The sequence below is a fragment of the Lampetra fluviatilis genome, unplaced genomic scaffold (genome assembly GCF_964198595.1).
Source record: "Lampetra fluviatilis unplaced genomic scaffold, kcLamFluv1.1 SCAFFOLD_766, whole genome shotgun sequence".
NCBI lineage: Eukaryota > Metazoa > Chordata > Hyperoartia > Petromyzontiformes > Petromyzontidae > Lampetra > Lampetra fluviatilis.
Genome location: NW_027620981.1, coordinates 8,882 through 24,845, shown reverse-complemented (window position 1 = coordinate 24,845; position 15,964 = coordinate 8,882). Strand labels below are relative to the sequence as shown.

The 15,964-nt window shown below is 54.7% G+C and overlaps 1 protein-coding gene across 1 annotated transcript in view; it reads left to right on the top strand.

The window, feature by feature from the left end:
* Positions 1 to 15,239, top strand: part of LOC144954618 (ubiquitin-like domain-containing CTD phosphatase 1) — a gene marked incomplete at its 3' end in the record, with an annotated part of 28,770 nt that extends 13,531 nt beyond the window's left edge. Inside the window, exons 2-5 of the mRNA XM_078885076.1 lie at positions 9,038 to 9,207; positions 9,712 to 9,803; positions 13,647 to 13,741; positions 15,171 to 15,239. Of these exons, the coding sequence (XP_078741202.1) occupies positions 9,048 to 9,207; positions 9,712 to 9,803; positions 13,647 to 13,741; positions 15,171 to 15,239 (416 nt within the window). The remainder of the gene's footprint in view (positions 1 to 9,037; positions 9,208 to 9,711; positions 9,804 to 13,646; positions 13,742 to 15,170) is intronic.
* Between the last annotated feature and the right edge of the window lie 725 nt (positions 15,240 to 15,964).

The following is a 15,964-nucleotide window of genomic DNA, read 5'->3' as shown; positions in this document are numbered from 1 at the left end:
CTGTGTGGTGGTGAGTCTGTGGGTCTCTGTGTGGTGGTGAGTCTGTGGGTCTCTGTGTGGTGGTGAGTCTGTTGGTCTCTGTGTGGTGGTGAGTCTATGGGTCTCTGTGTGGTGGTGAGTCTGTGGGTCTCTGTGTGGTGGTGAGTCTATGGGTCTCTGTGTGGTGGTGAGTCTATGGGTCTCTGTGTGGTGGTGAGTCTATGGGTCTCTGTGTGGTGGTGAGTCTGTGTGGAGTGGGTCTCTGTGTGGGGGTGAGTCTGTGGGTCTCTGTGTGGTGGTGAGTCTATGGGTCTCTGTGTGGTGGTGAGTCTATGGGTCTCTGTGTGGTGGTGAGTCTGTGTGGAGTGGGTCTCTGTGTGGGGGTGAGTCTGTGGGTCTCTGTGTGGTGGTGAGTCTGTGGGTCTCTGTGTGGTGGTGAGTCTGTGGGTCTCTGTGTGGTGGTGAGTCTATGGGTCTCTGTGTGGTGGTGAGTCTGTGTGGAGTGGGTCTCTGTGTGGGGGTGAGTCTGTGGGTCTCTGTGTGGTGGTGAGTCTGTGGGTCTCTGTGTGGTGGTGAGTCTGTGGGTCTCTGTGTGGTGGTGAGTCTGTGGGTCTCTGTGTGGTGGTGAGTCTGTAGGTCTCTGTGTGGTGGTGAGTCTGTGGCTCTCTGTGTGGTGGTGAGTCTGTGGCTCTCTGTGTGGTGGTGAGTCTGTGGGTCTCTGTGTGGTGGTGAGTCTGTGGGTCTCTGTGTGGTGGTGAGTCTGTGGGTCTCTGTGTGGTGGTGAGTCTGTGGGTCTCTGTGTGGTGGTGAGTCTGTGGGTCTCTGTGTGGTGGTGAGTCTGTGGGTCTCTGTGTGGTGGTGAGTCTGTGGGTCTCTGTGTGGTGGTGAGTCTGTGGGTCTCTGTGTGGTGGTGAGTCTGTGGGTCTCTGTGTGGTGGTGAGTCTGTGGGTCTCTGTGTGGTGGTGAGTCTGTGGGTCTCTGTGTGGTGGTGAGTCTGTGGGTCTCTGTGTGGTGGTGAGTCTGTGGGTCTCTGTGTGGTGGTGAGTCTGTGGGTCTCTGTGTGGTGGTGAGTCTGTGGGTGTCTGTGTGGTGGTGAGTCTGTGGGTCTCTGTGTGGTGGTGAGTATGTGGGTCTCTGTGTGGTGGTGAGTCTGTGGGTCTCTGTGTGGTGGTGAGTCTGTGGGTCTCTGTGTGGTGGTGAGTCTGTGGGTCTCTGTGTGGTGGTGAGTCTGTGGGTCTCTGTGTGGTGGTGAGTCTGTGGGTCTCTGTGTGGTGGTGAGTCTGTGGGTCTCTGTGTGGTGGTGAGTCTGTGGGTCTCTGTGTGGTGGTGAGTCTATGGGTCTCTGTGTGGTGGTGAGTCTGTGGGTCTCTGTGTGGTGGTGAGTCTATGGGTCTCTGTGTGGTGGTGAGTCTATGGGTCTCTGTGTGGTGGTGAGTCTATGGGTCTCTGTGTGGTGGTGAGTCTGTGTGGAGTGGGTCTCTGTGTGGGGGTGAGTCTGTGGGTCTCTGTGTGGTGGTGAGTCTATGGGTCTCTGTGTGGTGGTGAGTCTATGGGTCTCTGTGTGGTGGTGAGTCTGTGTGGAGTGGGTCTCTGTGTGGGGGTGAGTCTGTGGGTCTCTGTGTGGTGGTGAGTCTGTGGGTCTCTGTGTGGTGGTGAGTCTGTGGGTCTCTGTGTGGTGGTGAGTCTATGGGTCTCTGTGTGGTGGTGAGTCTGTGTGGAGTGGGTCTCTGTGTGGGGGTGAGTCTGTGGGTCTCTGTGTGGTGGTGAGTCTGTGGGTCTCTGTGTGGTGGTGAGTCTATGGGTCTCTGTGTGGTGGTGAGTCTGTGTGGAGTTGGTCTCTGTGTGGGGGTGAGTCTGTGGGTCTCTGTGTGGTGGTGAGTCTGTGGGTCTCTGTGTGGTGGTGAGTCTATGGGTCTCTGTGTGGTGGTGAGTCTGTGGGTCTCTGTGTGGTGGTGAGTCTGTGGGTCTCTGTGTGGTGGTGAGTCTGTGAGTCTCTGTGTGGTGGTGAGTCTGTGGGTCTCTGTGTGGTGGTGAGTCTGTGGGTCTCTGTGTGTTGGTGAGTCTGTGGGTCTCTGTGTGGTGGTGAGTCTGTGGGTCTCTGTGTGGTGGTGAGTCTGTGGGTCTCTGTGTGGTGGTGAGTCTATGGGTCTCTGTGTGGTGGTGAGTCTGTGTGGAGTGGGTCTCTGTGTGGGGGTGAGTCTGTGGGTCTCTGTGTGGTGGTGAGTCTGTGGGTCTCTGTGTGGTGGTGAGTCTGTGGCTCTCTGTGTGGTGGTGAGTCTGTGGGTCTCTGTGTGGTGGTGAGTATGTGGGTCTCTGTGTGGTGGTGAGTCTGTGGGTCTCTGTGTGGTGGTGAGTCTGTGGGTCTCTGTGTGGTGGTGAGTCTGTGGGTCTCTGTGTGGTGGTGAGTCTGTGGGTCTCTGTGTGGTGGTGAGTCTGTGGGTCTCTGTGTGGTGGTGAGTCTGTGGGTCTCTGTGTGGTGGTGAGTCTGTGGGTCTCTGTGTGGTGGTGAGTCTATGGGTCTCTGTGTGGTGATGAGTCTGTGGGTCTCTGTGTGGTGATGAGTCTATGGGTCTCTGTGTGGTGGTGAGTCTGTGGGTCTCTGTGTAGTGGTGAGTATATGGGTCTCTGTGTGGTGGTGAGTCTATGGGTCTCTGTGTGATGGTGAGTCTATGGGTCTCTGTGTGGTGGTGAGTCTGTGGGTCTCTGTGTGGTGGTGAGTCTGTGGGTCTCTGTGTGGTGAGTCTATGGGTCTCTTTGTGGTGGTGAGTCTGTGGGTCTCTGTGTGGTGGTGAGTCTGTGGCTCTCTGTGTGGTGGTGAGTCTGTGGGTCTCTGTGTGGTGGTGAGTCTGTGGGTCTCTGTGTGGTGGTGAGTCTGTGGGTCTCTGTGTGGTGGTGAGTCTGTGGGTCTCTGTGTGGTGGTGAGTCTGTGGGTCTCTGTGTGGTGGTGAGTCTATGGGTCTCTGTGTGGTGGTGAGTCTGTGGGTCTCTGTGTGGTGGTGAGTCTATGGGTCTCTGTGTGGTGGTGAGTCTGTGGGTCTCTGTGTGGTGGTGAGTCTGTGGGTCTCTGTGTGGTGGTGAGTCTGTGGGTCTCTGTGTGGTGGTGAGTTTGTGGGTCTCTGTGTGGTGGTGAGTCTATGGGTCTCTGTGTGGTGGTGAGTCTGTGGGTCTCTGTGGGTTTCTGTGGGTCTCTGTGGGTTTCTGTGGGTGTTTGTGGGTTTCTGTGGGTTTCTGTGGGTCTGTGGGCCTTTGTGGGTGGCTGTGGGTCTCTGTCTGTGTGTCTCTGTGGGTGTCTGTGGGTTTTTGTGGGTCTCTCTGTGGGTGTCTGTGGGTCTCTGTGGGTCTCTGTGGGTCTCTGTGGGTGTCTGTGGGTCTCTGTGTGTCTCTGTGGGTGTCTGTGGGTTTCTGTGGGTCTCTGTGGGTGTCTGTGGGTCTCTGTGGGTCTCTGTGTGTCTCTGTGGGTGTCTGTGGGTCTTTGTGTGTCTCTGTGGGTCTCTGTGGGTCTCTGTGGGTCTCTGTGGGTCTCTGTGTGTCTCTGTGGGTGTCTGTGGGTGTCTGTGGGTCTCTGTGTGTCTCTGTGGGTGTCTGTGGGTGTCTGTGGGTCTCTGTGGGTCTCTGTGGGTCTCTGTGGGTGTCTGTGGGTCTCTTTGTGTCTCTGTGGGTGTCTGTGGGTCTCTGTGGGTCTCTGTGGGTGTCTGTGGGTCTCTGTGGGTCTCTGTGTGTCTCTGTGGGTGTCTGTGTGTCTCTGTGTGTCTCTGTGGGTGTCTGTGGGTTTCTGTGGGTCTCTGTGGGTCTCTGTGGGTCTCTGTGGGTCTCTGTGGGTGTCTGTGGGTCTCTGTGTGTCTCTGTGGGTGTCTGTGGGTTTCTGTGGGTCTCTGTGGGTGTCTGTGGGTCTCTGTGGGTCTCTGTGTGTCTCTGTGGGTGTCTGTGGGTCTCTGTGTGTCTCTGTGGGTCTCTGTGGGTCTCTGTGTGTCTCTGTGGGTGTCTGTGGGTGTCTGTGTGTCTCTGTGGGTGTCTGTGGGTTTCTGTGGGTCTCTGTGGGTGTCTGTGGGTTTCTGTGGGTCTCTGTGGGTCTCTGTGGGTGTCTGTGGGTCTCTGTGTGTCTCTGTGGGTGTCTGTGGGTTTATGTGGGTCTCTCTGTGGGTCTCTGTGGGTCTCTGTGGGTCTCTGTGTGTCTCTGTGGGTGTCTGTGGGTCTCTGTGGGTCTCTGTGGGTGTCTGTGGGTCTCTGTGGGTCTCTGTGGGTCTCTGTGGGTTTCTGTGGGTCTCTGTGGGTCTCTGTGGGTCTCTGTGGGTGTCTGTGGGTCTCTGTGGGTCTCTGTGTGTCTCTGTGGGTGTCTGTGGGTGTCTCTGTGGGTGTCTGTGGGTGTCTCTGTGGGTCTGTGTGTCTCTGTGGGTCTATGTGGGTCTCTGTGGGTCTCTGTGGGTTTCTGTGGGTCTCTGTGGGTCTCTGTGAGTCTCTGTGGGTCTCTGTGGGTGTCTGTGGGTTTCTGTCGGTCTCTGTGGGTGTCTGTGAGTCTCTGTGGCTCTCTGTGGGTTTCTGTGGGTCTCTGTGGGGCTGTGTGGGTTTCTGTGGGTTTCTGTGGGTGGCTGTGGGTTTCTGTGTGTGTCTGTGGGTTTCTGTGGGTGTCTGTGGGTCTCTGTGGGTTTATGTGGGTGTCTGTGTGTGTCTGTGGGTCTTTGTGGGTCTCTGTGTGTCTCTGTGGGTTTCTGTGGGTGTATGTGGGTCTCTGTGGGTCTCTGTGGGTGTCTGTGTGTGTCTGTAGGGTTCTGTGGGTCTCTCTGTGGGTCTCTGTGAGTCTCTGTGAGTCTCTGTGGGTGTCTGTGTGTGTCTGTGGGTCTCTCTGTGGGTCTCTGTGAGTCTCTGTGGGTCTCTGTGGGTGTCTGTGTGTGTCTGTGGGTCTTTGTGGGTCTCTGTGTGTCTCTGTGGGTTTCTGTGGGTGTATGTGGGTCTCTGTGGGTCTCTGTGGGTGTCTGTGTGTGTCTGTGGGGTTCTGTGGGTCGCTCTGTGGGTCTCTGTGGGTCTCTGTGAGTCTCTGTGAGTCTCTGTGGGTCTCTGTGTGGGTGTCTGTGGGTCTCTGTGTGTCTCTGTGTGTCTCTGTGGGTCTCTGTGTGTCTCTGTGTGTCTCTGTGCGGTCTCTGTGAGTCTCTGTGCGTCTCTGTGTGTTTCTGTGGGTCTCTGTGAGTCTCTGTGTGTCTCTGTGGGTCTATGTGTGTCTCTGTGCGTCTCTGTGTGTCTCTGTGAGTCTCTGTGTGTCTCTGTGCGTCTCTGTGTGTCTCTGTGAGTCTCTGTGGGTCTCTGTGTGTCTCTGTGAGTCTCTGTGTGTCTCTGTGAGTCTCTGTGTGTCTCTGTGAGTCTCTGTGTGTCTCTGTGTGTCTCTGTGTGTTTCTGTGAGTCTCTGTGTGTCTCTGTGAGTCTCTGTGAGTCTCTGTGTGTCTCTGTGAGTCTCTGTGGGTCTCTGTGCGTCTCTGTGGGTCTCTGTGTGTCTCTGTGTGTCTCTGTGGGTCTCTGTGCGTCTCTGTGGGTCTCTGTGTGTCTCTGTGAGTCTCTGTGGGTCTCTGTGTGTCTCTGTGTGTCTCTGTGTGTCTCTGTGAGTCTCTGTGAGTCTCTGTGGGTCTCTGTGGGTTTCTGTGAGTCTCTGTGTGTCTCTGTGCGTCTCTGTGGGTCTCTGTGTGTCTCTGTGGGTCTCTGTGAGTCTCTGTGTGTCTCTGTGTGTCTCTGTGAGTCTCTGTGTGTCTCTGTGGGTCTCTGGGAGTCTCTGTGTGTCTCTGTGAGTCTCTGTGTGTCTCTGTGTGTCTCTGTGGGTCTCTGTGTGTCTCTGTGAGTCTCTGTGCGGTCTCTGTGTGTCTCTGTGAGTCTCTGTGCGTCTATGTGCGTCTCTGTGTGTCTCTGTGGGTCTCTGTGAGTCTCTGTGTGTCTCTGTGTGTCTCTGTGCGTCTCTGTGCGTCTCTGTGGGTCTCTGTGGGTCTCTGTGTGTCTCTGTGTGTCTCTGTGAGTCTCTGTGGGTCTCTGTGCGTCTCTGTGGGTCTCTGTGCGTCTCTGTGAGTCTCTGTGTGTCTCTGTGTGTCTCTGTGGGTCTCTGTGGGTCTCTGTGAGTCTCTGTGCGTCTCTGTGCGTCTCTGTGCGTCTCTGTGAGTCTCTGTGTGTCTCTGTGGGTCTCTGTGGGTCTCTGTGTGTCTCTGTGTGTCTCTGTGTGTCTCTGTGGGTCTCTGTGAGTCTCTGTGTGTCTCTGTGTGTCTCTGTGGGTCTCTGTGTGTCTCTGTGAGTCTCTGTGAGTCTCTGTGCGTCTCTGTGTGTCTCTGTGGGTCTCTGTGCGTCTCTGTGAGTCTCTGTGAGTCTCTGTGAGTCTCTGTGTGTCTCTGTGCGTCTCTGTGAGTGTCTGTGTGTCTCTGTGAGTCTCTGTGTGTCTCTGTGAGTCTCTGTGTGTCTCTGTGCGTCTCTGTGTGTCTCTGTGTGTCTCTGTGGGTCTCTCTGCGTCTCTGTGGGTCTCTGTGTGTCTCTGTGTGTCTCTGTGGGTCTCTGTGCGTCTCTGTGGGTCTCTGTGCGTCTCTGTGAGTCTCTGTGTGTCTCTGTGGGTCTCTGTGTGTCTCTGTGAGTCTCTGTGCGTCTCTGTGGGTCTCTGTGAGTCTCTGTGTGTCTCTGTGCGTCTCTGTGAGTCTCTGTGTGTCTCTGTGTGTCTCTGTGGGTCTCTGTGAGTCTCTGTGCGGTCTCTGTGAGTCTCTGTGGGTCTCTGTGGGTCTCTGTGCGTCTCTGTGTGTCTCTGTGTGTCTCTGTGGGTCTCTGTGTGTCTCTGTGAGTCTCTGTGCAGTCTCTGTGAGTCTCTGTGCGTCTCTGTGAGTCTCTGTGTGTCTCTGTGGGTCTCTGTGGGTCTCTGTGTGTCTCTGTGGGTCTCTGTGGGTCTCTGTGTGTCTCTGTGTTTCTCTGTGAGTCTCTGTGAGTCTCTGTGTGTCTTTGTGTGTCTCTGTGTGTCTCTGTGGGTCTCTGTGTGTCTCTGTGAGTCTCTGTGAGTCTCTGTGTGTCTCTGTGTGTCTCTGTGTGTCTCTGTGAGTCTCTGTGCGTCTCTGTGCGTCTCTGTGAGTCTCTGTGCGGTCTCTGTGAGTCTCTGTGGGTCTCTGTGGGTCTCTGTGGGTCTCTGTGGGTCTCTGTGGGTCTCTGTGGGTCTCTGTGCGTCTCTGTGGGTCTCTGTGTGTCTCTGTGAGTCTCTGTGAGTCTCTGTGCGTCTCTGTGGGTCTCTGTGTGTCTCTGTGAGTCTCTGTGAGTCTCTGTGAGTCTCTGTGAGTCTCTGTGCGTCTCTGTGGGTCTCTGTGTGTCTCTGTGAGTCTCTGTGAGTCTCTGTGAGTCTCTGTGCGTCTCTGTGGGTCTCTGTGGGTCTCTGTGCGTCTCTGTGTGTGTCTCTGTGTGTCTCTGTGTGTCTCTGTGTGTGTCTCTGTGGGTCTCTGTGGGTCTCTGTGGGTCTCTGTGTGTCTCTGTGTGTCTCTGTGCGTCTCTGTGGGTCTCTGTGCGTCTCTGTGGGTCTCTGTGGGTCTCTGTGGGTCTCTGTGGGTCTCTGTGTGTCTCTGTGGGTCTCTGTGGGTCTCTGTGGGTCTCTGTGCGTCTCTGTGTGTGTCTCTGTGTGTCTCTGTGTGTCTCTGTGTGTGTCTCTGTGGGTCTCTGTGGGTCTCTGTGGGTCTCTTTGGGTCTCTGTGTGTCTCTGTGCGTCTCTGTGGGTCTCTGTGCGTCTCTGTGGGTCTCTGTGTGTCTCTGTGTGTCTCTGTGGGTCTCTGTGGGTCTCTGTGCGTCTTTGTGGGTCTCTGTGCGTCTCTGTGCGTCTCTGTGTGTCTCTGTGAGTCTCTGTGTGTCTCTGTGCGTCTCTGTGGGTCTCTGTGCGTCTCTGTGTGTCTCTGTGGGTCTCTGTGGGTCTCTGTGTGTCTCTGTGTGTCTCTGTGGGTCTCTGTGGGTCTCTGTGCGTCTCTGTGGGTCTCTGTGTGTCTCTGTGTGTCTCTGTGGGTCTCTGTGTGTCTCTGTGTGTCTCTGTGTGTCTCTGTGAGTCTCTGTGGGTCTCTGTGTGTCTCTGTGTGTCTCTGTGGGTCTCTGTGTGTCTCTGTGCGTCTCTGTGTGTCTCTGTGAGTCTCTGTGGGTCTCTGTGTGTCTCTGTGGGTCTCTGTGGGTCTCTGTGCGTCTCTGTGGGTCTCTGTGGGTCTCTGTGTGTCTCTGTGCGTCTCTGTGCGTCTCTGTGGGTCTCTGTGCGTCTCTGTGGGTCTCTGTGCGTCTCTGTGAGTCTCTGTGTGTCTCTGTGGGTCTCTGTGAGTCTCTGTGTGTCTCTGTGTGTCTCTGTGGGTCTCTGTGTGTCTCTGTGTGTCTCTGTGAGTCTCTGTGGGTCTCTGTGAGTCTCTGTGTGTCTCTGTGGGTCTCTGTGGGTCTCTGTGTGTCTCTGTGGGTCTCTGTGTGTCTCTGTGTGTCTCTGTGAGTCTCTGTGTGTCTCTGTGTGTCTCTGTGGGTCTCTGTGTGTCTCTGTGTGTCTCTGTGAGTCTCTGTGGGTCTCTGTGTGTCTCTGTGCGTCTCTGTGGGTCTCTGTGCGTCTCTGTGAGTCTCTGTGGGTCTCTGTGTGTCTCTGTGTGTCTCTGTGAGTCTCTGTGGGTCTCTGTGTGTCTCTGTGTGTCTCTGTGAGTCTCTGTGCGTCTCTGTGCGTCTCTGTGGGTCTCTGTGGGTCTCTGTGGGTCTCTGTGGGTCTCTGTGAGTCTCTGTGTGTCTCTGTGTGTCTCTGTGTGTCTCTGTGGGTCTCTGTGCGTCTCTGTGGGTCTCTGTGAGTCTCTGTGGGTCTCTGTGTGTCTCTGTGAGTCTCTGTGAGTCTCTGTGAGTCTCTGTGTGTCTCTGTGAGTCTCTGTGGGTCTCTGTGGGTCTCTGTGTGTCTCTGTGAGTCTCTGTGAGTCTCTGTGTGTCTCTGTGTGTCTCTGTGAGTCTCTGTGTGTCTCTGTGTGTCTCTGTGAGTCTCTGTGTGTCTCTGCGTGGCGATGAGTTTGCGTCTCTCTGCGTGTGATGTAGTCCGTGCTCCCGGCCATGCTAACGTGGAGTGCCCCCCCAGGGTCGTGGCGATGTCGTCGGCGTTGCCACTGACGGTACGGTGGAGCGGACAGGACGTGTCTGTCCCTCCACTCCCACAAGACTCCACCGTACTGGCACTCAAGGAAGCGCTCCAGGAGCTGACTGGAGTCCGAACTCATCGTCAGAAGTTGCTGGGACTGCGAGTTCGGGGTGAGGTAGTGGGGGGGTGGGGGGGTGGGGGGGTGGGGGGGTGGGGGGGTGGGTGGGGGGGTGGTTGGGTGGGTGGGGGGGTGAGTGGGTGGGTGGGTGAGTGGGTGGGTGGGTGGGTGAGTGTGTGTGTGTGTGAGTGAGTGAGTGAGTGGTGGGTGGATGGGTGGGGGGTTAGTGGGGGGGTGGGTGGGTGGATGGGTAGGGGGTTAGTGGGTGGGGGGGTGGGTGGGTGAATGGATGGGTGTGTGTGTGAGTGGGTGGGTGGGTGGGTGGATGGGTGGGTGAGTGAGTGAGTGGGTGAGTGAGTGAGTGAGTGGGTGAGTGAGTGAGTGAGTGGGTGAGTGAGTGAGTAGGTGAGTGAGCGAGCCGGTGAGTGGGTGAATGGGTGAGTGAGTGGGTGAGTTGGTGGGTGGGTGAGTGAGTGGGTGGGTGGGTGAGCGTGGTGGTGGTGAGTGTGGTGAGCGTGGTGAGTGTGGTGGTGAGCGTGGTGAGTGTGTTTTGCAGGCCAGCCGGCTGGTGATGATGTGGTGTTGGCGTCTCTGCGTCTCAAACCGCACGCCAAGATCATGATGGTGGGCAGCCGGGAGGAGACTCTGGTGAGCACTGCACTCACTCACCCGCTCACCCACTCGCTCACCCGCTCACTCACCCACTCACCCACTCGCTCACTCACTCGCTCACCCACTCACCCACTCGCTCACTCACTCGCTCACCCACTCACTCACCTACTCACTCAGTCACTCACTCACCCGCTCACTCACTCACTCACCCACTCACCCACTCACTCACCTACTCACTAAGTCACTCACTCACTCACCCACTCACTCACCTACTCACTCGCTCACCCGCTCACTCACCCACTCACCTACTCACTCACTCACTCACCCGCTCACCTACTCACTCACTCACCCACTCACCCACTCACTCACCCACTCACCCACTCGCTCACCCGCTCACCCACTCGCTCACCCGCTCACTCACCCACTCACTCACCTACTCACTCAGTCACTCACTCACTCACTCACACACTCACTCACTCGTACACTCACTCACTCGCTCACCCACTCACCCACTCGCTCACCCGCTCACTCACCCACTCACTCACTCACCCACTCACCCACTCACTCACCCACTCACTCACTCACCCGCTCACTCACCTACTCACTCACTCGCTCACTCACTCACACACTCACTCACCCACTCAGTCACCCACTCACCCACTCACTCACCTACTCACTCAGTCACTCACTCACCCACTCACCCACTCACTCACTCACTCACCCACTCACCCACTCACTCACCTACTCACTCAGTCACTCACTCACCCACTCACCCACTCACTCACTCACTCACCCACTCACCCACTCACTCACCTACTCACTCAGTCACTCACTCACTCACTCACTCACACACTCACTCACTCATACACTCACTCACTCACACACTCACTCACCCACTCACTCACTCACCCACTCACTCACTCACTCACCTACTCACTCAGTCACTCACTCACTCACTCACACACTCACTCACCCGCTCACCCACTCGCTCACCCGCTCACTCACCCACTCACTCACCTACTCACTCAGTCACTCACTCACTCACTCACACACTCACTCATACACTCACTCACTCACACACTCACTCACTCATACACTCACTCACTCACACACTCACTCACTCATACACTCACTCACTCACTCACCCGCTCACTCACCTACTCACTCACTCACTCACACACTCACTCACCCACTCACCCACTCACTCACTCACTCAGTCACCCACTCACTCACTCACTCACTCACCCACCCACTCACACACTCACTCACTCAGCCACTCACTCATACACTCACCCACTCACCCACTCACTCACTCACTCACCCGCTCACTCACCCACTCACTCACCCGCTCACTCACTCACTCACTCACTCACTCACTCACTCACTCACCCGCCCGCTCACTCACTCACTCACTCACTCGCCCACTCACACACTCACTCACTCACTCATTCGCTCACCCACTCACCCACTCACCCACTCACTCACTCACTCACTCACCCACTCACACACTCACTCACCCGCTCACCCACTCACCCACTCACCCACTCACTCACCCACTCACTCACCCGCTCACTCACCTACTCACTCACTCACTCAGTCACCCACTCACTCACTCACTCACCCACCCACTCACACACTCACTCACTCGCTCACCCACTCACCCACTCACCCACTCACTCACTCGCTCGCCCACTCACTCACCCACTCACTCACTCACCCACTCAGTCACCCACTCTCTCGCTCGCTCGCTCACCCGCTCGCTCACACACCCACTCACACACTCACTCAGCCACTCACTCACCTACTCGTTCACCTACTCACTCATACACTCACTCACCCACTCACTCACCCACTCACTCACCCACTCACTCACCCACTCACCCGCTCACTCACCTACTCACCCACCCACCCACTCACTCACCCACCCACCCACTCACCCACTCACTCACTCACTCACTCACTCACTCACCACTCACTCACCCACTCACCCACTCACTCACCCACTCACCCACTCACTCACCCACCCACTCACCCACCCACTCACCCACTCACCCACTCACTCACCCACTCACCCACCCACTCACCCACTCACCCACTCACCCACTCACTCACCCACTCACCGTGCTTCTCATCGGTGAGCTGTGAGGGTGGTGAGCTGTTGTGCTGCTGATGGGGTGATGAGTGGTGGTGGTGGTGAGTGGTGGTGAGCGTGGTGAGTGGTGGTGGTGGTGAGTGGTGGTGGTGAGTGGTGAGTGGTGGTGGTGGTGAGTGGTGGTGGTGGTGAGTGGTGGTGAGCGTGGTGAGTGGTGGTGGTGAGTGGTGAGTGGTGGTGGTGAGTGGTGGGGGTGAGTGGTGAGTGGTGGTGGTGGTGAGTGGTGGTGGTGGTGAGTGGTGGTGAGCGTGGTGAGTGGTGGTGGTGAGTGGTGAGTGGTGGTGGTGAGTGGTGGGGGTGAGTGGTGAGTGGTGGTGGTGGTGAGTGGTGGTGGTGGTGAGTGGTGGTGAGCGTGGTGAGTGGTGGTGGTGAGTGGTGAGTGGTGGTGGTGAGTGGTGGGGGTGAGTGGTGAGTGGTGGTGGTGGTGAGTGGTGATGATGATGGTGATGGTGGTGGTGATGGTGGTGATGGTGCAGGAGGAGGTGCTATCGGTGCCGTGTGGTGGAGGTGGTGAGGAGGTGGTGATGATGGTGGTGATGGTGAGTGATGGTGAGTGATGGTGGTGGTGATGGTGGTGATGGTGGTGGTGATGGTGGTGATGGTGGTGGTGATGGTGGTGGTGATGGTGGTGGTGATGGTGGTGGTGATGGTGGTGATGGTGAGTGATGGTGCAGGAGGAGGTGCTATCGGTGCCGTGTGGTGGAGGTGGTGAGGAGGTGGTGATGATGGTGGTGATGGTGGTGATGGTGGTGATGGTGGTGATGGTGGTGATGGTGGTGGTGATGGTGGTGATGGTGGTGGTGATGGTGGTGATGGTGGTGATGGTGGTGATGGTGGTGATGGTGGTGATGATGGTGATGATGGTGATGGTGGTGATGGTGGTGGTGATGATGGTGATGGTGGTCGTGATGGTGGTGATGGTGAGTGATGGTGATGATGGTGGTGATGATGGTGATGGTGGTGATGGTGGTGATGGTGGTGGTGGTGGTGATGGTGAGTGATGGTGGTGGTGATGGTGGTGATGGTGGTGGTGGTGGTGATGGTGAGTGATGGTGGTGATGGTGGTGATGGTGGTGATGGTGGTGGTGGTGGTGATGATGGTGGTGGTGGTGAGGGTAGTGATGATGATGGTGGTGATGGTGGTGATGGTGAGTGATGGTGGTGATGGTGGTGATGATGATGGTGGTGATGATGATGGTGGTGATGGTGGTGATGGTGAGTGATGGTGGTGGTGATGATGGTGGTGATGGTGGTGGTGGTGGTGATGGTGATGATGGTGGTGATGGTGATGATGGTGGTGATGGTGGTGATGGTGGTGATGGTGGTGATGGTGGTGATGGTGGTGGTGATGGTGGTGATGGTGAGTGATGGTGGTGATGGTGGTGATGGTGGTGATGGTGGTGGTGATGGTGGTGATGGTGGTGATGGTGGTGATGGTGGTGGTGATGGTGGTGATGGTGGTGATGATGGTGGTGATGGTGGTGATGGTGGTGATGGTGGTGGTGATGGTGGTGATGGTGGTGATGGTGGTGATGGTGATGATGGTGGTGATGGTGGTGATGGTGGTGATGGTGGTGATGGTGGTGATGGTGATGATGGTGGTGATGGTGCAGGAGGAGGTGCTATCGGTGCCGTGTGGTGGAGGTGGTGAGGAGGTGGTGATGATGGTGGTGATGGTGGTGATGGTGGTGATGGTGGTGATGGTGGTGATGGTGGTGATGGTGCAGGAGGAGGTGCTATCGGTGCCGTGTGGTGGAGGGGGTGAGGAGGTGGTGAACGACTTTGACATTGAAGACGAAGAGGAGGTGGAGCTGGAATGCCGGTGAGTGACTCACAACCACAACCACTCAGCACAACCACCACGATCACCACCATCACCACCATCACCACCATCACCACCATCACCACCATCATCACCACCCTCACCACCATCACCACCATCATCACCACCACCATCACCATCACCACCATCACCACCACCACAACCACAACCACTCACCACAACCACTCACCACAACCACCACCATCACCACCATCACCACCACCACAACCACCACCATCATCATCACCACCCTCACCACCACCACCATCATCACCATCACCACCACCACCATCACCACCACCATCACCACCACCTGTGTTGTTGATGTTGTTGTTGTTGTGGTGGTGGTGGTGGTGGTGATGATGTTGATGATGTTGATGTTGTTGTTGATGTTGTTGATGTTGTTGATGTTGTTGATGATGTTGATGTTGTTGATGATGTTGATGTTGTTGATGTTGTTGATGTTGATGATGATGTTGATGTTGTTGATGTTGTTGATGTTGTTGATGTTGTTGATGTTGTTGATGTTGTTGATGTTGTTGTTGATGTTGTTGATGATGTTGTTGATGTTGTTGATGTTGATGTTGTTGATGTTGTTGATGATGTTGATGTTGTTGATGTTGTTGTTGATGTTGTTGATGTTGATGTTGTTGATGTTGTTGATGATGTTGATGTTGTTGATGTTGTTGTTGATGTTGTTGATGTTGTTGATGTTGTTGATGTTGTTGATGATGTTGATGTTGTTGATGTTGTTGATGTTGTTGATGTTGTTGATGTTGTTGATGTTGTTGTTGATGTTGTTGATGTTGTTGATGTTGTTGATGTTGTTGATGATGTTGTTGATGTTGTTGATGATGTTGATGTTGTTGATGTTGTTGATGTTGTTGATGTTGATGATGTTGTTGATGTTGTTGATGTTGTTGATGTTGTTGATGTCAGTGAGGAGAATGTGCGCAAGGTGGTGAGGAGGGTGCGGCATTACCACATCTCACTCACGCAGCCCCTGATGTTGTTGATGTTGTTGATGTTGTTGATGTTGTTGATGTTGTTGATGTTGTTGATGTTGTTGATGTTGTTGATGTCAGTGAGGAGAATGTCCGCAAGGTGGTGCGGAGGGTGCGGCATTACCACATCTCACTCACGCAGCCCCTGATGTTGTTGATGTTGTTGTTGATGATGTTGATGTTGTTGATGTTGTTGTTGATGTTGTTGTTGATGTTGTTGATGTTGTTGATGTTGTTGATGTTGTTGATGATGTTGATGTTGTTGATGTTGTTGATGTTGATGATGTTGTTGATGTTGTTGATGATGTTGATGTTGTTGATGATGTTGATGTTGTTGATGTTGTTGATGTTGTTGATGTTGTTGATGTTGTTGATGATGTTGATGTTGTTGATGTTGTTGATGTTGTTGATGTTGTTGATGTCAGTGAGGAGAATGTGCGCAAGGTGGTGCGGAGGGTGCGGCATTACCACATCTCACTCACGCAGCCCCTGATGTTGTTGATGTTGTTGATGTTGTTGATGTTGTTGATGTTGTTGATGTTGTTGATGTTAGTGAGGAGAATGTGCGCAAGGTGGTGCGGAGGGTGCGGCATTACCACATCTCACTCACGCAGCCCCTGATGTTGTTGATGATGTTGATGTTGTTGATGTTGTTGATGTTGTTGATGTTGTTGATGTTAGTGAGGAGAATGTGCGCAAGGTGGTGCGGAGGGTGCGGCATTACCACATCTCACTCACGCAGCCCCTGATGTTGTTGATGTTGTTGATGATGTTGTTGATGTTGATGTTGTTGATGTTGTTGATGTTGTTGATGATGTTGTTGTTGTTGATGTTGTTGATGTTAGTGAGGAGAATGTCCGCAAGGTGGTGCGGAGGGTGCGGCATTACCACATCTCACTCACGCAGCCCCTGATGATGTTGATGTTGTTGTTGATGTTGATGATGTTGATGATGATGTTGATGATGTTGTTGATGTTGTTGATGTTAGTGAGGAGAATGTCCGCAAGGTGGTGCGGAGGGTGCGGCATTACCACATCTCACTCACGCAGCCCCTGATGTTGTTGTTGATGTTGTTGATGTTGTTGATGTTGATGTTGTTGTTGATGTTGTTGATGTTGTTGATGTTGTTGATGTTAGTGAGGAGAATGTCCGCAAGGTGGTGCGGAGGGTGCGGCATTACCACATCTCACTCACGCAGCCCCTGATGTTGTTGATGTTG